The sequence below is a fragment of the Amblyomma mixtum genome, chromosome 8 (assembly GCF_055824585.1).
Source record: "Amblyomma mixtum isolate Tamu chromosome 8, ASM5582458v1, whole genome shotgun sequence".
NCBI classification, from domain to species: domain Eukaryota; kingdom Metazoa; phylum Arthropoda; class Arachnida; order Ixodida; family Ixodidae; genus Amblyomma; species Amblyomma mixtum.
Window position 1 is genome coordinate 20,048,103 of NC_143019.1, and position 24,619 is coordinate 20,072,721.

Here is a 24,619-nt window from a genome sequence, read left to right on the forward strand (position 1 = left end):
CACCGAGCTCGCCATTTTGCGTCATAGGCGCGTTGCTTAGCCAACCGCTCTTGCCTCACTTTCTTCATCTGTCTGGGCACGGGGCCGGCGTTTGCGCGCAGCACGTCGCTCCAGCGACGCCTTGTACAACTCCTCAGACATGACTAAGTGTTTCCCGAATTCTGATTGTGATGGGGCGACAGATGTATCCGCGTCGTTCGGCGAAATAAACCCGTCCGTCGCCCACGGAATCACCACCCACAACAACCACCACCACCATTTCTGCGCCTATTACGCCGGGCACTTGACTTATATGGAATGTGGAGTTATGTAGAGTTGTATGGATGAATAGGGGACCGTTCTTAACGCAATTTCTCATGTGTGACATACGTGCGTGATGCACGCCTACCCTACACCACTAACGTGCCATTCCCTATCCGCAGTTACTAAACAGTCCGGCACTCGAAGCAGCAAGCGGCAATTCCTCGCGATTCGTGACTGAGGCCCACTGAGGGTGGGGAGCGCCTTAACCAATCAAAAGAAACTAAGGAATAAAAATGAAATAGCATCAAGATTTGATCGTTGTATTAAACCTGCCTTGCATTTCTATGTTTGTACTGAAGTTTTTACGGGGAACGCGCGCCACCTATTGGCGGCGAGACGCTCACTCGTTGTAGCAGTGGTGCTGGTTCTGGTCGCGTTCGTCCCCTTCGGCGGCGGGAACCGGGTCTTCAGTGTTATAGATGTCGGAAGGGTCGGCCTGTACTCCGTCGGAAAACCGGGAGTCTTCGTCGTGCTATCGGTGCTTGGTGCCGCACTGCTAGCCGTCGGCTCCGTTGTCGACGCAGCTGTCGTCGAAACCTGCGTGGAGTTGAGCGTTACCTTGCGTATAGTTGGATGCAGTTCGGTAAAGAGCTTGGCAAGTTTATATATGCATGAAAAGCTGAAGGAACCGGCGATAACAAGACGTGAGACTAGGGAAGTGGGAACACACAGCCCCAATGCCTGACAATTTGTGTCATTTCTTTCCCGGCCCTTCGTCTTGTGTATTGAACAGAACTCGATTGCAGAACTAGGCCATTAGTTCCTCGTGGGCTGTGGACATCGTGTGAGTTGAGTATACACGTTTCAATAATGAAAGTTAACCTCAGTAGCCCATTGCAGGCTTGTGGGTGGGTGAGGTATAAAGAATATGACAAAAGAATGCGTTTGAGGCTTCAATCCATCAATATGTTGCACACATGACAATCAACGGGTCGCGTCACTTGTCATGTGCCAAAGTCGAAGGGTTTATTCATTATTTATTCATTCCTGAAAGCCCCGCAAGGAACATTAAATGAAGGATATCCGAATAAGGAGGTATTAACCTAATACAAATGATCTTCGATGGCGGTTTTTAAGTGATCGAAGTTGATGGTGGTAGCCACTACGGAAGGAGCGTCAGCCCAGCCTCAGACTGTAGATTTGTGATCAAAGCTATGACGGAAATTATCATATAAGGAAAGACGGGCCATTTTGAGATGACAGGCAAATGTAGGAAGGTGAAGCTGGATCTTTAATACGGAAAAACTAGTCTGATACGAATAGTTAGAAGAAATGACTCTGGGAACATTCATTTGTTCATTCAAGCGGTGCACCGACGCCGCCTCTGTACAGCTTACCATGTCATGATTAAGTCGTTTCGTGCGAATGGCGGAACCTCCGCACAACTATTTAACTAATAGCGTTGTAATGCGAAATAGGTCCGTACCAAATTTAGCACCGTTTTTAATGAGCCGCTGCCCAAGCTGAAGAGTGCCGTCGCATTCGTTCAATGATGAAATTACTCCATTAATTTATATGCGCGAGGCCGTTGTTGTGTTTTGGTAGTTAATGGTAAATGATAGGGAAACTGCTCCAAAACTATTCACGACAAATCAGGCGAGGGGAGGCAAACATTCCCTCATTACGACGGGGGGCGGCTTGCCCTAGAAACGCTTGCAACAAACTTTGTGCCAAAGGAAATGAAGGTAAGGTTGGACTAAATTCAGCAGTGTGACCTCGCGATGCATGCTTTGTCCGAGCGCAGCCTACTTGGTCGCTGACGATTCCTTTGAAACTTTTGTAGCGAAAGCTACATTGGCCACGAACTTGCGATTTCGCTGTGGCGGTGCTCCGAGGAGGCACAGAGACCGACCTTGAACCGTTGCCCAGCAACTGCCGCAGCTGGCGGACGCCGCGCGCTCGCCGCGCCATCTGGCATGACGTCACACCGCGCGCCTCGCCGCTGAGCCGCCGCCAACGTTTGGTATGACGTCACACCGCTTGCCTCATCGTTGCGCTCGCCTCCGCTCGCTTCGCCAGCTGTGGTGCATGCTTTCGCTGCGTATATCCTGGCATAGCCGCGCTAAGCCACGGCCAATTTTGTTTCAAGTGATTAGTGATCAGTCTTCAGGCAGTTTGCGGTTGTGGGAACACAGTTGGTTTCCGAGGGCTAACCCCTGTGTAATATTTAGCTCTTTCTTACGCGACCACAAGTCAAACCCCAATCAAACCAAACTGTCCAGCTCTAAGATAAAATGAGCGTATCGGAATGGCCATTTTCACTATAAATCCGCATGGTATAGAGTAGTAGCGGTGTGGAACTGTGTACCGTAGTTGGAACGGTGGCCGTGGCGGTCGTCTGAGTCTCGGGTCTCGAGCGACACGGGGCTTCCTCCTCTTCCTCGTCGCACCAGGGCTCCGTCGTGGTCCTCCTGACGCGGGGCGTCGTCTGCATCACCACGTCGTCAAACTTGCTGACGTTGGGGCAGCCTTTCCCTCCCTTGCTGCCTTCCACCAAACGCCCCGACTGGGCCGAACCTGCGCCAGACGGAGGCGCCAGGCGCCATGCCCGCTCTTTAATAAGACTATTGTGAACTGTGATGTCTGCTTAATGGGTCGGTATCGTGATGTTTGGGGTCCGCACAGGTGCACAGATGCATAGGCGTTCTGCTGAGTGCTTTGCGATAAGCTGTGTGGACATATCATACAGGTGCTCCCTGAACTCCCCGTTACTCCACTCCCTTCACACAAGCGCGATGTCCTGATCAAGTCTCATGGTACTAGCCGCCATCATTCCCGCAGTTCGTCCTCGGCTTATTCCAGGATGACAAAGTGAGTGGACTTTCCGAAAACGACCCCCTGACGTTCTTTAGCGAAATGAAAGTCTAAGAAAAGCTGCCCGATATTTCGCTCTGACAGCGGGTGCAGGTGGGAAGGGGTACCACCTGCATAACAATGTGTAAAGCCCTTATTTTCAAGCTATTGCGCGAGTTGTAAGCATTTTCGTGAGATTCTGTTACGAGCCATGTTCTTTTTTTAATGCTATTGTTGTTACGGAGGTAACGCAGTTATGTTCAAATATAACGAAATGTGGGAGTTTGAGAACTCCGGAGAATATAAAAAGAGGTATTGTTAAGATTATAATGTAATCTCCAACTGTTCAGGCCAAAAATAGCAGCCCCCCAAGTCAATCGATTAGGGGCTCTCAAGCTAACGCTACAGCCTCTTCTGGTGGCCCACACAATCCAAGTGCCGAGAACCATCACATTTGTCACCGACTCCAGCCCCATCATTGCACGTACTTGATTTGCGAACCGCACCTGGGGTGTTTCGCACGATTTCCTTGCATCTTGCCCCGTGTTAGTTTACTCACCTTTACTGTCGGTGAGCAGAAGTAGGAAGATGACTAACAGAAGCACCGCAATGATGTTGACTGAAGCCAGTATCTTGAGGGTGCTCCTTGGTCCTCGGTATGGCCTGCAAGGGAAGCATTAAGTGTGACCGCACATTTCTGACTATCCCTACAGCTTCTGCCACCTCAGAAGGTAAGAATCGGAGAGTGCTTACGGTGCGGGAGACGACACTAAGAAAATACAAAAATGAAGAGTATGAGTATCCTCACAACGGACAATTAAGCCGCAAAATCAACGACATTTCACTCGTCAGCAAGATTACCGGTTGGGCCTGCATAAACTTCGAATATTTATTTGCTGCTGAAGAATTCGATCACGAGAAAGTAATGAGTATTAAAGTAAACAACAAATGTAACCAGTAACAAGTATGTCGCTGTCTGCGAATTTTGAGTATTTTGATGCATGATGTGGACAGCATTCGTTTCGATGTACCAACATGCAAAGCCGGTTTTCAACGCTAGTTCGAGACAAACACAGAGAATGGCTGCATTGATGATCCCGGTTGAAACAGAGGCCATTTTACTTTCTTCATTGACTCAAACAATAACTAACAGTAGCAAGGCGTCAAATTGTCGTCCACAGAAAGCCAATACACACCATACAATGGAATAGAACAAAATAGAAAATTCCCTGTCATCTGTAAATGCGTAGCACTTCCTTTGTGATCTTCCACATTGCTGCCTTCCTTAGTCACTGTTTTACTTTTTCTGCACCATGTTGTTTTCAACTGTACTGTACATCAGCCTCCGTATGTGTAAGTTTGACTTAAGTAGCTGTATACTTCTATGTCTTGCTTATGATGCTTATGAACCTCACGACTTACCGATGTTATCATTCTTCTCTGAAAGAAAAGAGCAGTCACCAAACGAGCGATTTCAGAGCGTTGCGAAGGTTTGTCTGGCTACGAAATATTCTGCGATGAATAGCACAGTTTCTGGGAACTTACGCAACGTAGAGTCAGGCGAATCGTCAATAGAGCGTCTGGGGGTATCCATGTTCTACCTAAAGTACTGTACAGCTGTAACTGAGAAACAGGCAGAAATGAGTTGTGGAGGTATTGACGCAAAGCTCTGATTTCCCCGTCGTTAGCGAACCTTCACCCCTCTTCAAAGCACAGAAGAGAGGACGAGAAAAGAGGAAGGTCCCGCTGACCATTGGGAAAACAGAGTTGATGCAATGAAAACAAGCTTCTCGTTAAGGCTGTCTGCATAGTCGAAGCCACGGGGAAGATGCGCGATGAATAACGTTAACACTGGCCCCCACCAACGTAACGAAGGTATGCCATCCCGACACACTGCACGTAAGAAAATATTATGCCGTAGCGGGCAGAAACAGTGACTCCGGAGATTCCCCAGGTTTTAGGATGCATAGGGCCAGCAACTAGCCCCTATAAAGGCTTCAAGCTGTCTGTCGTAATCATAAGAGTGCCACCATGTTATCTACAAGTTCTATTGTCCACTCTATAAATTCACCGAGATAAACTTTTCGGAGTTGAAAAGGGAGGGAGTAAAATCCACGCACCTGAGAAGGAAAGGAACTCGAAAAGGCAAAGCGATGCTCGTACGAGGGCTCAAAAAAAAAAAATCCTCTGGACCTGCAATAGCTCGAGACGTCGGAACAGGGGCGCATGAAAAAAGGCGATGATGATGATGATGGTGGTGGTGGTGATGATGATGATGATGATGGGAAAAGCTTCCTTTTCTTCTTGAACAGCCTATTTTATTAAAACAAATAAATGGGATAAAAACATAGCTCTTGATATAAAGGTGCCCGTAGAAGGTATACGATGATGGAAGCCAGTACAGAACTTCGATCCTCGGCCCTCTAAGCATGCAGCCACACTCGGAAAAAGGGGCACTGCCTTTTGCTGCATGGCCTATGCACAGTCTACCTTTTAATCTCTGGCGTCGCCCCTGGTAGTAGTAGAAAAACATATTTCATCGGAGAGTGAGAGACGAACAGTGAATGGAAGGTCTTGATAAAGACACAGATATGAAGAAAGGCAACAGTCACTGAAATCGTGGAAAGCACAGGAGAATACTTCGTTGTTTTATAGAATTTGTGGGGTAAGATATGACATGCCTGCAAATTACCATAAAGACTACTATACAGACTTTACCATATGTGGTTCTCTGGTTGCATGGAGCAGGAAAAGTTTGCCAAATACATCAGCAGCGCAGAGAGAAGTCGCTGCACTATATGGGCACGCAGCAACTGCCAACACTATTGTTTTCGAGACCGTGATTAAAAAACACTGGGTTGACGTAAAGCGAATCACCAGATAATACATAGCACCTCGGAAATCACCATTTGTAGTTTCTGTATCACGGTTGAATAGCCCACCGACACAATAAAAATACGTACACACACGTTCATGATTATAACTAAGCAAAAGTTGCGGCAGAATAAACAGGATTAGGCATCTGTACAGAGCTTTCCTCACAACATTAGTGCAAGGGGTGACAAGCCAGCCGAATGGAGGTCTGCTAATTTTTGAAGCGGCAGAGATTCCCCTTTACAATCGTGTTAAGCTTTAGAGCTACACTAAAGAGGAAGGAATCACTGCTTATGGGTAAATTTAAGGTAAGCGCTCTGAAGAAACAGTGCGAGATGAACGTACGTATCCAATGCGAGCACAAACAACTTCTTTGGGCCAAGAGAACAAATAAAAAAATTATTTAGGGCTACAGTTCAACAGAAAAAGGAGGTTTTTCTTTGTTGTGACCGCACGAATCTGCAATCGCCGGCTATGTGCAGGGAAAACATGAACTTTAGTTGTGAACTTGCAAATAAATTGAGAACAGGAGCCGCAAGTACATAAGGCTGCGCTTCAAGCAATTAATTGCACAGCAGCAGGCGTAAGCACACTCTGCAGGCCTCTGCATGCAGTCGCACATCATTCTCAGTGGCTTGTTGATCACGGCCTTCCTTTCAAAATGCGCCCAGAGGAGGATGCCTGCGCATTGACAGTTGCGACCACGTCCACGTCCCCAATCTTCCAGCCAGGGCAGATGAATGCGCTGAAGTGTTCACAGGCTGACGGGCTGCGGCTGTTGCCAATGTCCAGTGTCACGGCGTGCTCGACGCATCCTCGTGTTCCACAGCAGAATTTTTTTTAAAATACTCTGAGGAGCGCCACACAATGAGAAACAATGTGTAATTGGTTCCGACCTGATCCGGTGAGCCACTTTTTTCGAATCCTTCGATAATGTTACGCGAAACACCCTGTATATACCTTACCTACGATGCAACTTTAACCCAAACAATAATGACACGCTCAACCATATAGATGAAGTCAAACAACACATTCTATTTACAAAGGCAAGAAAAACACGCAAGGGCGTTTGCGCGCTAATGTTTGTGTCCACCATGGCTTGCACCGAAATGGAACAAAAAACAGGACGAAAGAAAGACGAAAAAACAATTGTGGGTAGCAAAACATGAGCAGCAAAAGTCGTGAGAGCATTATTCGTTACACGAAGGGTGATGTCTCGTCGGTAGAGCAAGTGCACTTAGCAAGTGTCGAACTCCTTCCGTCAAATGGCATTATCAGATCTGTGCGGGAGAAATACGACTGAGAAGCCTCAGACTAGACCTGACAGCAGTCTGTCTCTCACTGGACAGAGCACCAACCTATGGCGCTTTCATTCGCTCTCTACAGTGAAGGAAAAAAAAATGGCTGAGGATTAACTTGGTTAAGCCTGGAGAATGCGAAGCATCATCGTATCGCGTAATTTGGAGGCGCACAACCACAGCGACGGCGCGAGGTGGGCCCCCGTTTCTCCACTGTCGTGACGTCATGTATCACGTGATTTGGAGGCGCACAACCACAGCGACGGCGCGAGGTGGGCCCCCGTTTCTCTACTGTCGTGACGTCATCGTGTCACGTGGTGTGACGTCATGTATCACGTGATTTGGAGGCGCATAACCACGGTGAAGGGCTGAAGTGGTAGCTAAAGTAGTATGCTTCGCATAATACACTCAATACACTGAGAGCCAAAGAACACGCTGACAATTGTCACTGGCAAGAGCACAGTTTCGGTCTTCGCCGGAAACGAGACGATGCAATGGGTGATAAAAAGTGCGAAGGTGGGGTAGGTGTTGCAGTACAGCATTTTAATTAGCAACAAATCGAAATACGAGGAGCAGCTCGTGATGAATTAAACTGGCCCTATATGCCACTTGGTTTCCTGGTTTCCAGGAGCACGGAGCACAGCCAGTCATTCCAGGATGAATACTGGGAGAGAAAGGAGAGGACAGAAAGAAAAAAAAGAAACCATAGAGACCACCGCTCAATCTGCACTGCATTGAGTAAAGCATGAACAGGTAAAAAAGTTACCAAGTGACAATCAAAGATGCTGAGTATCCATTAGTAGCTCGTCGTTGAATACTGTTTCACTCAGATGTTACCCACGAATGCAGTAATAAAACGGCAGCAGTAGCAGAACTGAGTCACGGTACGGTAGAAGTGCAAGTTTCGCAGAATGTTTGGGAAGTGCGGTGCTAGATTTTAAAAATACGCTTTCCGAGGTATAAAGATCGCTCCTTCGGCGTTGTATTACCGCTGTTTCGAAAAAACGATATTACGCTCGGCAATGCAACTTAAACTCTGGCCATCTGGCGCTCTTGGGAAATAGTAAAAGCTAATATGATTATTACTAACGCCCACCTATAAATCTCTAACTGCAACCAGGTGCCTAAAGACAACTGATAGTTTAAAAGTTAGCAGTATGACATTAGTCAACCAGCTATGTTCTGATGTACGCCTGCTCCAGTATTACAATGCCGCAGACGCCATCTCTGTTCCTCTCTTTACAGATTAGTGGCTGCCTTCGCCGAAACACTCGTTATAGCTGGTGCCATCGCTGTGTGCAGGGAGAGACGCAAATATAAGTCTGCCCCTGCTCTGCACCTGCGCGAACGTTGAAAGTGGTCAAACAGGCCGACGTCCCCTCCACTACAATACCTGCAAAACTGCATGACATTGGCGGGACCCAAGGAAGACACGAAAATGTTAGGCGATGCGTAAAATAGGAGCGATGTTATGACAAGTTGCGTGGCTCAGAGAAAGCATGGAAAGAGAAACTGCGGCAAAGCGCGACAGGAATTTGCTAATGATCGCCTTCTTGTATTATTCACGTTCTACAGGAAAAAAAATATCGTCGTAATTATCCCCCACCGTCTTAGCATCATGCTCACTAAACGTGAAAAATTCAGCTGAAGATAATCGGTACAGTTTGTTTAAATTTAAAACTTCAGTCGCATCTAGACCCATCCCGCGGAGCAAAATGAGACGCCCTTCCAAAATCAAGGTAGCACACGTCTTTGCAATGAGCACCAACGAAGTTAACTGCATGGACATCTTCGCAATATCTGCTTTCATATTCGGATGACAAACTATGTAGACGGAACGACCCCGCACTATTTTGTTCCATTGCCCACAAGAGCCTATGGGCAGTTCTATAGCCAGGCTCTGTGTGTAGTCTGACAACGCTTTATCATTTAATTTCCTCTCTTCGTCGCAACTTCTTTCTGTCTTAGAGTCACAGTTGTTACTCTTGCTTTCAGCGCGACGCTGACGTTCACAAGACTTTGCGCGGTTTTTTATTTCATAGTCTCTCATTCTCTTTACTGTTCTGTCGTGAGTGCCTGTTTAAGGCGTATAACCCTTACTTGCCCCATCGAGCGAGAACCCTTCTATGTGTGTGCGTGTTCTCGGCGGGATCCGTTAAACTGATAGGACCCCGAGTAAATGAAAGCCGTAGAATTTGGCGGGTGCCCGGAGGTGTACCCACTTCCCGGTGCTCCAAAGGAAGCTTCTTCCGGGCCCAGAGGGAGCCCGGAAGTTGCCCCCATCCACTGTGATCCACAAGGAGCGCTGAAGGTTGGAGGCTTCAGGTATTGGCGGGGGATCCGTAGAGGCGCTGGGAGGCGGGAAGCTTCACATACAAGCACACACACTCACATAGGCCACACCTTCGCCGAAGGGGCCGAACCTTGAACTGCCACCTCGGGCGAGGTTCGTGCTAGGAATGCCGTGCAGCACTTATAGTGTACAGAGCGCCAGCGCGAAGCAGCCGCCACAACCGCGTGAAATTTGCGGTCAGTGACGGCTCTAGCTGAATGTTTTAACTAAATCCTAGCACAACTTTTTCCGATAACTTTACCTCTGTCAATACCCTCGGATCAGACTGACGCAGATTCCCTAGTTGACGTGGGTGAAGATATCGGGGCACCATTACTGTGCGTTGTGAGTATTAGTGAAGCGCGAACGAATCAGCACTGTAAGTGAGGAATGCTTGCAAACTGTGAGGAAAGAAATCATTTACCTAGGGGCCGCCTGACGGCGCAGGTTGCAACGAGAGCGGCCAGGCACAGCACGGAGAGCGGACCGATGTCAGCGCCTGCGCAAGGGTGCATGTGTAGATAAGGCGGCTCCACCACTGGAATCGCAGAGCCCGTTTAGCGAAGCGAAATGCCACCGACTGCGGTCTTAGCGAAGGGTGTCTGTTTGCTCACTCGGAGGAAAATCTTCAGCACTAGCTGTATAAGCCGCTGCATCGTGATCACGGATGGGCCGAATTACCCGGCATGCTTGCCCATTGCTACCCGTTAGGGGAGACGTGAAAATAATCAGCTACGTTTAGATTAAAACGGTTGCAGAAGGCAAAACTCGCGTACACGAAAACTGCTGTAACACACACGTGCTATTGATTCTAGATGATATAGTTAAATTAATGGAGAGTATGAATGTACTTTCCATCTAAGAATGTTGCCGGTCACAGTGCTGACCTGTCCTAAATCTCTAAACCTGCTATTTTTGCTAAGTGTCGGAGACACTTGTCGGCGTTCTCACTGTGGTTGCTACAGAGAATAACATTTATTTTAGGAACCATAGCAACGATTGTATAGCCAGAAAAAGCAGGCTTTAGTACCTGTAGAGTGTGCGTAGAATGCATAGAGTTTGCGCAGAACCCAATATTTTGTATTATTAAACCCACCAAGTTTGCGTAGACCTCATGCGTTTGCACGAAGCCCAGGACTTCACTACGTAAGACACATAGTGCCACGTGGCGGTTAGATATCACCGAGTGGCACTAGCTTTCCGGCTATAGCAGCTGTTAGGATCAGTACCGGTGACGTTCTAACTTCACATCACGGGCAAGCCTCAGTTAGAAGTTCGCTGATTACTGCATTGTACCCCTGGGAGCGTGGTTAAGGAGTTAAGGATAAGTACCACTGATCCGGTTGTAGTTGGCGGGAGGCTCTTAAACCAGGGACGTACCTGAGCTTCGTATGCAAGGAGTAACAAAAGACTTGGGATCGTGCAGGGGCAGGCTCTCAGCCAGCGCCTTGTCGATGGTAAGGTCAGCGTAGCTCTGCTTCGAATCGCTGCAGTACACCGAGAACCACTGGAACTCGTTCCAGTGGTGGCCCTTGGGAAGCTGGACCGTCACGTCCGTCTTCTCGAAGGTCCCAAGCTTGCCCCTCCTGCGCACATGGGGCCAAGGACGCAGTTTTCGTTATGTGTGTGGGGATTCAGTTTGCCTTCTTGTTTCGATACGAATCGCCAAGGTATCACATGAGAGAAGTACCTTACTCAGGCCCTCAAGTCGACGGGCTCCATTTCCTTCTCAAACCGGGATTCCCGGACGGGCTTAAGTAACGTATCAGGATAACAATTATTTTCTTTCAGTGGCGCAAGTACAGCTTGGTCAAACGGGGCTTTGGCTGAAAAGTCTGGCCTTCACGAGGAGGTCTCTAGCCCCCATTTTGAAGCAATAGCTCGAAGGACCCTATTATGCAGAAAATTCGGAGTGGTGACCGTTGGCCGTGCGTTCGCCGTGAGCAAATGGACCGTCGTGTGAATTGGCCTTTATCGGCGACTTCTGTGTTCGCGCCGTCTATGTTCGCCTCGCACTATTCCGCGTAATATAATTTCGTGCTTTAGACGTTCCTTTTATTCCTCTTCTTAATTAGATGCGCACTACATCTACGAAGCTATCGCGTCGTACGTTTAAGTGAAGGTAAGTCATGCCTTTAAGCGATGACGCAGAATGGTGGTCGCCTTCATTCCAAATATATGGCTTGATTGGACGCTAAACGTGCGGCTCTGTATAGATGTGTGAGCTGCCGACTCTTCAGTATTTACGTATGTCGCCAAGCTGTCCTAGAAGCCGCAAGAGTTGAACCTACTTGAAGCCGTCGTAGATTAGGTGCGTCAGGTCGTCCGGCTTGGGCTGGACAGTCGGGGCGGCCACGAATGACGCGGCTGAAAATATATTGCCCGCCGTTATTGACGAATCACGTTCCAGGAAAACACACGCTTTAAAAGCGCGGTATGCTATGCCATTCCAACATCACATTGTTTTGCCGTGAAACATAACGGAAATAGCTTGAGTACTGCTGTGCCAGGGATAGGAAACTCCGGCTAGTTTCGGTTCCAACTATTTCAGCGAACTTGGTGACTGAAGGAGACCTGATGTTTGAAAAAATAATAAATCATGGAAATGCACGCAGCCCGACGGGCTGTGGCGATGGCCGAATGGTCTGAGACACGGGGGTACAACGCTGCGTTTTTTATCGCCGGGCGGTGGTTTGAATTCTGCTCAGAGATGAAGCTTTGTTCAGGTGGATGCCGTTTTCATGACAACGATACGACGCTCTAGTTGGCTTTCCTCCGAATGCTACAGGAAGGGTTTGCGCTTACGTATAGATTTGCTGGGCAGTGGTGTTATATGAAAGTTCCCTGCCCTTGGCCGTGCACTGAGCTTTACGATGCAGCAGTAGCCGTAGTAGCGGTAGTGCCTGTAATAATCGAAAGCTCAGTGACGTCAGCCCTGTAGTGTCACGAGATGCCCTACTAGTAAATGAAGATAAAGCTTCAACACGTTTGCGCGCTGGTACTCACACCCTTGCTGTCTATAATAACGTCATAAGGGTCTGCGGTGTGTGAGCCCAGGGCTGGACCATGTCGTGGTGTGGGGAACAGTAGCAGTTTCCCTGATAACGGGTTAAACTTTTCGCGCTTCTGTAAAACGCACACTGGGTCTTCATTACTTGAATTTTCTGAAGCTCTCTTGTGGGTGTGCCGCGACTCACACGGACATTGGGCGTCGTGCTGGAACCCTTTGAGCAGCATAATGGCGCTGTCCCGCAGGACCACCTCGGTGGCCATGGTGCCTTGGTGCTTAGCGGTCAGCTTTCCCAGGCTCTGCTCCTTCGGCAGCACGAAGTCGCTCGGTATCTTCACGTTGCCGAAGTCGGCCTGTGGAAGTACATCTGCGTTGTAGCATCGCTATCATCATCTTTAGCATCAGCCTAACGACGCCCACTGCAGGACAAATGCACCGCCATTATTGCTCCACTTAATCCGGTCCTGTCTTCTCCCAGCTGCGGCCACCCTATCCACGCAAAGTTCTTAATTTCATCCGTTCACCTCTGCCGCCGCCCGCTGCTAGGTATTTCTCGTCCAGGGATTCAAAGGGCGGGTGTTGGCCAACTGAAATCCATGAAAGCGACCGGGAGAATGCCCACTTCATCCCGCCCGACGGCATCTACTAGTTCAAGGTGATGTCTTAGTTGTGTAAGTTTTGTCTCGTATACTTAGATAACCCCGCCGTCCTCGCCACGAATTTTTCCGCTCATTTAAAAAGACTTCGGCCAGTATTAAATGGAATCAAGCCACCGAAAGCCAGACAAGTGCCACTTCGTCTACCAAGAGCTGCTTTTTCTAGGCGAATTTTAAAACAAAAATGGCATACACCCGGATCCTGAGAAAACTGCTGCCATCGCGTAGTTTTCACAGCCGTCCGTCAAGAAAGCCGCGCGAAGATTTTTGGGACTACACGTAATACTAAGATGCGTAAAAAAAACTCTTCGCGCATCGTTGCTCCCTTGATGCAGTGAATGAAGTCGGATGTGCCATTCAAACAGGAAGGTCCGCAACGTGAAATATTCCTAATGCTTCAGCGTTGCTTACCATTGAACTTTTGGATCACAACACTGAAACGAAAATTTATACCGTTTATAGTTTATAAATTTATAACGTGAGGTTAGGCGCCGTTCTCGTCTAGAAGCAGCAAGGCTGTGAAAGATTCATAACGTAAGCGATCCGCTCTTTGTTAAAAGCAGAGGCCAACTATTCCACGATGGAGAATAACTGCCTTATGAGAGTTTGGGCCAAGTCAAAATTCCGCCAATACTTGTACTACAGGAATTTCAAAGTTGTGAATGATCATCACTGACCTGTCTGGCCGTCCCGCCCGACACAGCTGACAATTTCAAGAGTATGACGTTACCGTCGCTTAAAAGTCTACAAGCAAGAGCTGACGCCGAATACCTGTCACAAGCCGCTATCAATGCACCACTACAGCACGACGACGGCGATGCCTTCCTAGAAGATATCAGTGCCGGCACTTTCTCGAAGCGGCGACAACACTCGGTCCCCTACCTCCCCCGCCTCATCAAGGGATTGGAAGGCGAGGCTTCTTCACCCTCAGCCTCATTAAAGCACGGATTGAATTCCTTCTGCGTAGAGAATGATGCCCTAGTTGACGAGCTTCGCACCGAGCTACACAACTTAGGTTTTTGTTGCACATATATATAAGCCTTCGCGAAGGCGTTCTACATGTTTCGCTCGACGAACCGACAACTGGGCACCTCGGGTTTCTTCGCACGGTGCGCAGAGTTCAGGACAAATATAACTGGCTCCGACTATTTGCCGATGTTGCACGTTATGTGAAAACTTGTCGAGATTGTCAGCAACGAATGGTGCCATTGACCGACCAGCAGTGCTCCTGTACCATTCTGAACCACCGCGAAAGGCTTTCTAGCAGATTGACATGGATCTTCTTGCATTTTTCCAGAAGTCAGCATCTGAAAACAAGTAGATAACGGTGAAGACCAACTACCTGGCCCGCTACGTCGGAGCAAAAGCCCTGCCAAACAGAGAAGCAGCAGAGGTCGCGAAAGTTTTCGTGGAATTTATCCTTCTCCGACAGGACGCTCCTGAAGTGGGCATCAAGGGCATGGGTATAGCATCCACCATGGACTTCATGCCTGCCATCCCGCGCTACAGTCAAACAACCACTGGAGGACAACTGCCTACCATCCAGAGACCAAGGTCCTTACGGAGCGCTTGCACAAGACCATCACAGACATGTGTGCTATGCATGTCGACGCTGAACACAAGACTTGGGACGTTATCCTACCTTGCGTCCTCCTCCCCTACAACACTGCAATGCAAGAGACAACCCAGATGACTCCATTAATGCTCGTCCATGGCAGGGAAGCCGTGATCATCCTCGACGTCATGCTGCCGATCGTTACCGAAGAAGAAAGCCTTGACGTCGCCACCTACCTACCTACAGCGCGCAGAAGAAGCTCTGCGCCTGTACTGGCTGCGCACTCAAGACCAACAGTGCATCGACTCTCGACGATACATCCTACACCAAAGCCACAAGGAGTACCAGTTTGTTGGCCGCGTATTGGTGTGGACATCGATTCGTCACCGTGGACGGAGTAAGAAGCTTTAGCGTCGCTACTTCGGCCCGTACAAGATGACTACATATTCCTCCCCGACGAAGTGGCAGCAACCCAGCGGCGGCGCGCATGCACAGACGTTGCACATGTTGTGCGCCTAAAGCCTTATTACGCGCGCTTACAAACGCTTTTTTCTTGCGCTCTTAGGATTCACTTTGCGTTATCCCTGCTATTTTATGGATGATCTGATTAAAAGGGAGAAAGGAGTGCAAGTTTATACCAGTCACCTTCTACGCAATCCACAAAAGCTCTAGACTGTCTATATTGTTACGTGACGGCAAGCCGATGAAGGCAGGACTACATGACATATGTCGATGGAATGATTTAATGGCAAGCCGCCGCGGTGGCACAGTGGCTATGGTGCTCGGCTGCTGGCCCGAAGGACGCGGGTTCGATCCCGGCCGCGGCGGCTGAATTTCTTTGGAGGAGAAATTCGAGGCCCGTGTACTGTGCGATGTCAGTGCACGTTAAAGAACCCCAGGTGGTCGAAATTTCCGGAGCCCTCCACTACGGCGTCTCTCATAGCCTTAGTCGCTTTGGGACGTTAAACCCCATAAACCAACCTGATTTAATGGCGGCGCGCCTAGCGCGACCACTCCGTGCCACTCCACTGCCCACTTTGTCGTCTTCTAGTCCAGAACACTACCAAGGGCCACCGAGTGATCGTCCCGATCGCGCGAAGTAGAAGAACGGCAGTGACGATGAAATACAGGACGTGACGATGGTCGTGACAGAAGGGAAGAACACAGAAGAGAAGATACAGGGCTTCCCGTCACGATGATGATCGGCAGCAGATGATGCCTTCTAGTCCGTGACAATATATTCACATCGGCTTCTCTCCAAACCCTTTTTCTTCACGGCCATGACTTCATCTCAACTACCACCCCTTCCTCAAAAAGGTGCGAAGTCTGTTGGCAAATAGAATTCATGACATTCGTTTTCTCCTTTGTTCTTACTGATGTAATGACCGTTCAGTAGGGTTCGCGCTATTAATGAATAATAAATTAATGAACGGATAAAAACAAAACAAAGGCAGCATAAAGACCTGGAGAAGACAAATACTAAGGACAGAAAGGCGAATACACCTGCTATAACCGGGAAGAATTTGTAGACAACCATTCCTCACCGCGAACTTCTCGCAGAACATGCCGAAGCAGCGATAGGCGGTGATCTTCTTGGGCAGCCTGATGTGCACCGTTGCCTTCCTGTAGGGTTTCAAGACTTTGAAGCTGCGATAAGAAGAGGTCGATAGCCAGCGCAAGATTATCGTCTTTCAGGACAGGTTCGCATGCACACAATCTTAATCACTCTAGAATCAGAAGGTCAGTTATAAGGTATTGGCGACAGCCTCTGCAAATATAGCTTGTCTTCTAGGGGCTCGTTTTAGTTAAGAAAACCTGAAAGGCATTCTCTCAAACTGTTCTTATCGTCAAGGAATCTTCTCAATTTTAATTTGGCTTGAAGCTTGCGCCGACACTTCAGGGCCGCTGCTGTGTGAAAGTCGTTGCCTAACACTACGGTTTAACCTCGCTATTGTGACATAAGCCACTCAACCCGTCATTTAAACTATTAAGTGCATTTTGCCCGTTATAAGAACCTCAGAATGCGCACAGCGTTTAGCTTCAAAATCCCGATGATTTCACCATCCCCTGTATGCGCTCCATGTATTGCTTTCTATACTTGGTCAAAACTGCAGTCTAGAGTTGGGAGTGAAAAGAGCTACTACTGGGGCTAGTTGGAAATACATACTTGAAGGAATTGGTAAGCGCTAAAAAACACGGAATAGGGACGAACACAGGACGAAGCGCTTTCTAACCACTGTTTTAATCTCAAAAGGAACATAACTATATGTACACATTTGACGTTTTTTTTCTTTACCTTTTTTTATTTACCTGTTTTCCTTTTTTTCTTCATTCTTGACAGCGCGTGCGTTCCTCCCTCTTCTGTGCATGATTTGACGTCAAATGTGCGTATATAGTCATGTTCCTTTTGAGATTAAAACAGTTGTTAGAAAGCGCTTCGTCCTGTGTTCGTCCCTTTTCCGTGTTTTTTTGCGCGCACCAATTCCTACAAGTTGGGAGTGGTTCCGTTGGAATCAACATTTTCTCTTTCTTGCAAAATTTGCTAGCGTGCATCGTTGGTCTATGCGACCTACAGCTCCGCGGCTCCCAAACGGGCATAAGCACTGCTTCGAGTAAAGCATCATACGAACCTGCCATTCTCGTCGGGCAGGCGGTCGGCATTGTAGTCTAGATCAGGGTTCCTCCCAGCCTTGAAGTACGCTTCTGAAGGTAGTTAAGAAATAATGTTGAGGACACGGATACTATCTAGCCACAGTAAAAGATTCCTGAGCAAAAGAGTGCTGGGCGACGCCTCTTAAGAACCACCATGGCGAATAACACAGCTGTGCAGCTGTGTTATTCGCTGTAGAAGCTGTAGAAGCTGTATTCGCTGTAGCTGTAGCTGTAGCTGTAGAAGTAGCGTAGTGGCTACAAACGCAGGTACTTATACTCCGTTTCATACACAGCAGGCAACGCTGCCAAAGCTAGCGCGCCTGTTCGCGCAGGCTAAGTCCGCACGCAAAAAGTAGTTCGCCATACAACCAAAGCGAACACATACATACTTCGTAGCGATAAATCTTAAGTGCCGCGACTGGCACCTCCTGGACTTCATTTTACCTCTTGCCACATTTTCGTCCCGCGACTCGTCGACATTTCGAGAAGCAAAAAGTACAAGTGGTGGTATGATACGCAACCGGGTTGATAGGGCGAATCGCTTTTACTAAATCCGCGCCCAAAAAGTAGTGCACACTTCATGAAAATTATGGCCAGAGAGCCCGAACACTGAGCGCCTCACAGCTACGACCATGATTTCCAATGCTAGTACATCGTTTTATACCGCTCTTTGTATTTGTCCAAGCAATGACCGGAGTTTCGAGAAGAACGAATGATACGTGGCGGAGTAATATAGTTTTGCGGACGCACTACTTCAGCAATCTCCGCAGCGTTGCCTGCTATGTATGAAACGGAGTATAGTGCCGTGAGCATTAATTCTCAATTTCCATAAAAGTCGTTCTTAAGGGAAACCGAAACTGGAGCAGCGTTCTTCCCACAGCATGCACAAAGCACACCAGAACAAGTCACTTATGAGTATTCTTGTTGCTTACTGATACTGTGTCCGAGTGCCTGGAAGGCGCCGTTTAGCAACCTTGTATACGTGTGCTTTGAGTTTATCGTGACCGGGAAATGTGGAAGAAATTACACATAATCATTCTTCTCATTCCTCTTGAAACATTCCAATGGGCTGCGCATGCGGAAATGTAACGCGGAGTCCGAATGGTTCTTATGTGTTATCCGTATGACTCAGGCATGATTTCCTCATGACGTGCGTGACGCCATTAGAGTCGGTATGTATAGTTCTATAATTGATATAGTTATATAATTGGAGGGAGCACTTAAGCTCCGCCTTAAGGGTATGACGCGATAGCATAATGGCTTAATTCCCATGCACGCAGGTCATTCTATAATCTACATTCATATATCCCCGGGAGTCCTCAAAGCCCTCCTGGCGCAGTTGTGCAGCGGTTGAGTGATGTGCCACTGCTCTGCGATGACAGGTGCTCCCAGCGGTGGGCCTTGTGCGGCCCAGATTGCTCTTCCCGAGCGACCAATCATTCATTTAACTGCCACCTGCCAAAGATAGGTAGTTTTCTCACTATCCGGTGGACAGGTTGTGATGACGTTGCAAGACCACGTGGCCTAGGTGGCCCACCTACCTCCTAGGTTGCTCTCAGGGGACCCTGCCAGAGCCATTTTTCGCTCACAACGACGACACCGGATTTTCTTAATAACGGGGCCTTTCACGCTATCGCGTTAGAAGTTAACATCGGTTTCGTTTAAGCCAAATCGAAAACACATAGAATAACTCAAGCAGAATTTCACGCAGTCAAACTGTAAATAAACTGTGGGTCTTGGTGTCCCCAAGCGATACATGGGCTAAAATGGGCCACAGGGGAGGCATACTAGATGAAAATCATCGCACAGAATGTTTCGCTAGCGTACTATCGGTTGCTGAAAATCGCATACCGAGACGCCCGCAACAACATAGAGCATGAGTTCGTACTACAGCCCTGACACATGATACCGTGGAGAAATTCTATCACTGACGAGCTGGCGCCAACAAAATGACGGCGCCGTTTCACATTTGCGTGCTGTGGCGTCCCCGCCATCTCTGATCGTCTGAAAATATTTTATGCAATAGCATGAGGAAAGCGTCGAACCACTTTGCGTTCACGCCATGATGTCGCACGGCACCCTATCACTCTAAACACGAAAACACCTATATGGGAGTAAAAAGGGAATAAGCTTTCCTCTAGCTCACACACTTTTATAAAGGGAGTAAGAGGACAGTTTACTCCCTATCTACTCCTTTCCGTTTAGAGTGCAGGCAGTTATGTATAGTGGTGTTTTGGTATAGGAGGGTGCCGTGATGCTGTGTGCGGTAACTTCGTATGGGTGTAAGAGTCATGTGACCAGTGATAAACCATGTCATTGATCGAAATGACTTTATCAGACCAGAAATAACGTCAACCAAACCGGAATTGACGTCACCGGACAAGAATTTTATCTCTCTCAGAGGCTAAGTAGTACTATGTCATCGCATAATTAAGTGTCCCTTAAATTTTTCGATAACCGATGCATTTAGCTGCAAATATGGAAAAAGAATACTGCTTGTTTTTCGCAAGCAATTTATTTCGCTTAAATGCAGGTGTCACAAGTAGAACGGACGCTACCCTACCAGCGCCAATACTGCCGAGAATCTTGGGCCGACTGTTGGCCCAGGTTAAGATAATTCTATTCCTATTGAATTCCACTTTAATTCTTTCCGCCTTTCATCTTTGGCTGGGGTGGCGCCACGCCGTTAGTACCGCCGAGATCCGGCACTTGTCAAAGCGGATGATATATGCAGAACAGAATCAAGAGGAAATAATCATTGCAGCAATCCGGCCGTTTTTACCGGATCAAAATACTACGCCCTGAGTTTGCGTTCCGGTATACTGTACGAGTTTCTTTTACGCGAAAAGGCGTTGGTAACCAACTGTTTAACACTTAATCTGCCTTCCCATGTACAGTTCGACAGCTGTCGATGCAGCACGCCTTTCACGAAACAGTTGCAAAGAAAATGCACCCACACACGGGCGCCATAAAGTTCTAGTTATGTTTGTAGGGTGAGTTTAAGTTTGTTTTTCTTTAGTGGCTCGTATTCATTTCATTTTATTACCTTAAAGGCCCCAGGAAGGGGAATCACATCATGGATGAAAAGTATTATGTAAACATTGTTATGCTAGTTCATAAGATTTTACACTTTCAATTAACTTAGATGAGCAGGTGATGACAGCATTATCTCTTGGAAGGCCGTTCACTCTGCAGCTGCACGGGGGAAAAGGGAATGGGAAAAGGTGAACGTGCATGAAACCGAACGGGTAACATGTAGCTGATGACTGGTACAGGGTGATATGCGTGCTGGGGGTAGAATATAAGGTGCAGCAGTACAAAGACAAACACTATACAACACTATTCAATACATGTCTCGGCTGTCTTTATATATTGGCCATTTGTTGTCAAGAAGTGATTTCGTCGTATAAATATCCGCGCTTCCTGAACAAAATGCTCTTTCATCACTGCTACCACGGAGTTACGGCACCCTTCACTCGGCCGCCAAGATCGATACCCCAGTTATCGCTACTAAATTTCCTCGCGCACCAACTTTAAGTGGAAGCGACGCCAACGTACCGGGGCCCCCACCGTCGTAGTTGAGGTCCGTGACAACGACGCTGCTCTCGCTGGCGGCGTACACGTTGCCGGAGAAGTTGTGGGCGTAACTCTTTATTGGCCCGATGAACTTGCCGTAGTACGCGCCTGCGCTCCCTGGTGAAGAGAAACAGGTACGCGCTGCAGAACGGCGAGTGTAGTGACCGTGTCAACGACGTCCCGAAAAACTGTGACTTCATACTGGCGCTGAATGGGTGAGAGGATACCTGTACCGTAAGCTCAAGCTTGTCCGGCACTTTTTATGAGTAGTTGCAAGCGAAATGAAAACACACCTGCGCAGTGAAGGTTGTTCTGAGAACGTCTTGAGAGCACTTGAAGAACCAGTGTACAAGCAGGTCTTTGCACCGTACCATTACGATGTTCATCAGACCGGTTACATCCACGGTAGGACAAAGCTTTCCGAGAACATTTTCCGATCTCTTGCAACTTGCTTGTTAGCCGTCTAGACTGTAATGGGCGACTGATTATCTGTTCTCTATATTTTATAGGTTAACACGGAAAGTTGGAGCGAGTACACTTGGAGCAATGCTGGTTAAGTACCGTCTTTGACAAAAGTAACCGGGCAGCGGTGGTTTGTTTCTTAGCCACGTAGCGAAGCGCTTAAGGCAGCCCTTAAGCTCTCAGTATGTGTAGAGTAAGGTGAACCCTTTTCCTCACGTTTTGACACCTTTCGGCCTTTAGGAGTGCTGTGAAGGCTCCGTTACACGGTTCAGAAGCAAACACCTGCTGCTCGCTTACTTCTGGCAAAGAGGGTACACTTCAGTTCAGAGCTGTTCACACTGGGAAATGTTTGAGTGTTTACCGAGAAATTACGGGTAAGGCTAACGCTCGGCACTCAGACCAGTGATGAGCGTTGGAAGCGAAGCATTAAGAGAGCATCCAGCTCTATAAGGATAGAGTGCGGGGGAAAAAATCTCACCCTGAGGGGCTATGTACACCAGGAGAGCCGTGACGAACATCCGGACGGCCATGGTGGGACGCACATCCGACGCCAACCGATGAACGTGCTGCAGGCAAGTGAACCGCAATTTTCTGGTTAGTTTCAATGGATGCGATGGTAACCCCACCCAAAAATAGGTATCGGAAAGGCAACGAGCGACCCTATTCACCACAACCCAGGTTGTTGTTGTTGTTGTAGCCTACGACAGAATGGCACATACCCAGGTCCTCTACCTTTGTTTCTTCTTCTTCTAGCTCACTGAAGATCGACTGAAGAAGACTGAAGAAACATTTTAGTAAAAAAGCGCATGGCGGAAAGGTAAATGGCTGGTTTAACGACTGGGACGAATCGCGCTGCAGCGTGCTATTTAATACAACACAGTTCATTCGCCAGTTTTGCATACACGTAAGTCTGCTAAAGCCATTTCACAATTGGCTTTTCTGGAAACTTCCTTTTCCCGCTTAAAGCCCGCTGTCCTCGTTCTACAACTCACCTAAGACACAAGGTTTCATTCGGAAACCTAATTTATGAGGTAGGCCCAATAGCATAGTTGGTTTCATTACTGGAAAGCATTATGGCATCACGGTGTGATTTTTGGTCAATGTGCATGCAAAGTAGGTATGTGAAATTTAGCGTCCTGTAGCAATCCTAAATAAATTGATTCTTTCTCGCTGATTAAAAACGAACGTGCGCTATCGGGCGGGGAGAGTACGACGAAGCACGGACTGTGAATGTGATGTGTGTTCAGGACAGGCAAGGACGTCGTTGTTGTCGTTGTTGTTGTTGTTGTTGTTCACCTTCTAGAATGGCGCATATACACACAGGTGGATCGGCCAAGAAGAGGGGGCATAAAGGGTTTTTGTGATTTTTTGTTTTGTTTTGTTTTCTTGGGAAAGTAAATACATAAATTAAGTAATCAATAGAAATAAGAGAATGCTGGGGAAGAGAAAAGTCAACAGAAGGCAGAAAGACGAAAAAGAAACGGGAAATACGCACGCAGGAGATGGACTCTGCAAGATCTGCAGCAGAGGGAGTTGAAAAATAAATAAATAAATAAAAATAATAACAATAGTAACAGAAAAAAAATTGTAATGATGAGAAAGAAAATATTAGCAAGGTAACCGATTAGATTCCAATAATAGACGCTTTCTTCCTCAACGTGACTTTGAGATACTTCCGTGTACTACTAGCAGAAGAAGAAGCAGAAGAGATTGAAGCCATAGGCCTTTGATAAGAGGGCGTCCTCCTGCCTCGCGAGTTCCCCTTATTGTGTACGTACCGTTTCTACTGAGATAAACAGCAGCAATAATCGCGGTTCCGTTGTTCGCAGTACGGCCACCGATCCTCGTCAAAAATCCGCCACGCCATGAACGTCTGGGTGCTCAGCGTGGCCCTCCTGGTCTGCGTTGCCCCTCGGGGTGAGTTCCTTTCTCTCCGGTCTACCTTAAAGATCACTGACATTCCCATTATCTTCCCTCTGCTGCTCCCCCGCCTCACGTACTCCGAATATCTTAGTCGCAGCCAGGCGCGTCATAAATGAACAGTCATATAAGTCACACACTCGCTGCTGCAATGGTTTCCCATTGTGCATTTGCAGATTGTAACGTTAAGTTCCTGTGTTCGTGCCGTCTGCGAAGAACGCTATCCACTCCCGAAATAGTTATGGATGAAGTGTTTCTTTCAAAAATGCTGCAGGCGTTAAACACTCGTTAGCACTGCGTGAAGAAAAAATGCGTGCGAGGTTCGTACCTATGCCGATTATTGTAAAACGCATTCCTACTTAACAATGTTCTACGGCGTTTGCTTGTTTTACGGGGACACCGAGTCCAACTTCAGATAGTTTTTGCTCTTAGTAAAAATGACTGCGTGACTCTTTTTGGCTCTCTTGATGATTTTCAGCAGCCAGACACAAATTTGTTGCTTGGAGAATAGGATTTAAAAGTTGAGCATTTCCCACCTCGCCACTCAGTTAAGACTGGTGCAGTTAACACCTAAAAAGACGCCGTGATCACTGTCGGGGAGTGAGTGGCCGCGTAGCCTAGCCTCAGGGATCCTTGCTGCAGGCGTCCGCGCTACAAAGATTCTCTAAACGTCTCTGCAGTGTGCTTGCGGAAACAGGCCGTGGCGGCACACTTCATGTCATTCTTCTTGCATTTTCTTGCTTGTAAAAGCTCGGTTTTATTTACAGTAGTCTTTTTTTTTTTTCAGTGCAACGCGCTATCCTCTCGATGTAGGCCAACTTCATTTCTCTTCAGTGTTCCTTTTTTTTGGTTTCGTAGACTTTGACGTGCAATTGAAAGACTGTGGGGAAGGGGGTACGCATTTGTGGAAGACTCCGGTATCATATCTACCGCCAGGAGTCGTTAACGGGCACTGAATTCTCAACACACGTAGATTTTCACATCTCATCCGCGTGCCTCACTTGTGGACATCGATCCGGTCCTTTAGAAAAGTAAATGGATTTCTCTTCCCAGGCATCGCCGGCGCTTACTACGGCAAGCTCATCGGGGCAGTGACGACGTACGAGCACAGCTTCAGCGGCACCGTGTACGCCGCCAGTGAGAGCAGCATCGTCATCACGGGCTTCAACTACGACGGCAAGGGCCCCG

At 47.9% G+C, this 24,619-nt stretch overlaps 2 protein-coding genes across 2 annotated transcripts in view; one reads left to right on the forward strand and one right to left on the reverse strand.

The window, feature by feature from the left end:
• Positions 1–643: 643 nt before the first annotated feature.
• Positions 644–22,041, reverse strand: LOC149331581 (protein Skeletor, isoforms B/C-like). Its single transcript, XM_089557377.1, has 13 exons — positions 21,990–22,041; positions 21,032–21,166; positions 17,452–17,524; positions 16,366–16,468; positions 12,798–12,963; positions 11,892–11,967; positions 10,981–11,186; positions 10,025–10,099; positions 4,519–4,536; positions 3,850–3,865; positions 3,656–3,759; positions 2,612–2,820; positions 644–739 (listed from the first exon to the last, which is right to left on the reverse strand). Exons 1-13 carry the CDS (start codon positions 22,039–22,041, stop codon positions 644–646), a joined length of 1,329 nt encoding a protein of 442 aa, XP_089413503.1.
• Positions 22,042–23,376: 1,335 nt separating this feature from the next.
• LOC149331582 (protein Skeletor, isoforms B/C-like) overlaps positions 23,377–24,619 on the forward strand; it is a 30,026-nt gene continuing 28,783 nt past the window's right edge. Inside the window, exons 1-2 of the mRNA XM_089557378.1 lie at positions 23,377–23,428; positions 24,485–24,619. Of these exons, the coding sequence (XP_089413504.1) occupies positions 23,377–23,428; positions 24,485–24,619 (187 nt within the window). The remainder of the gene's footprint in view (positions 23,429–24,484) is intronic.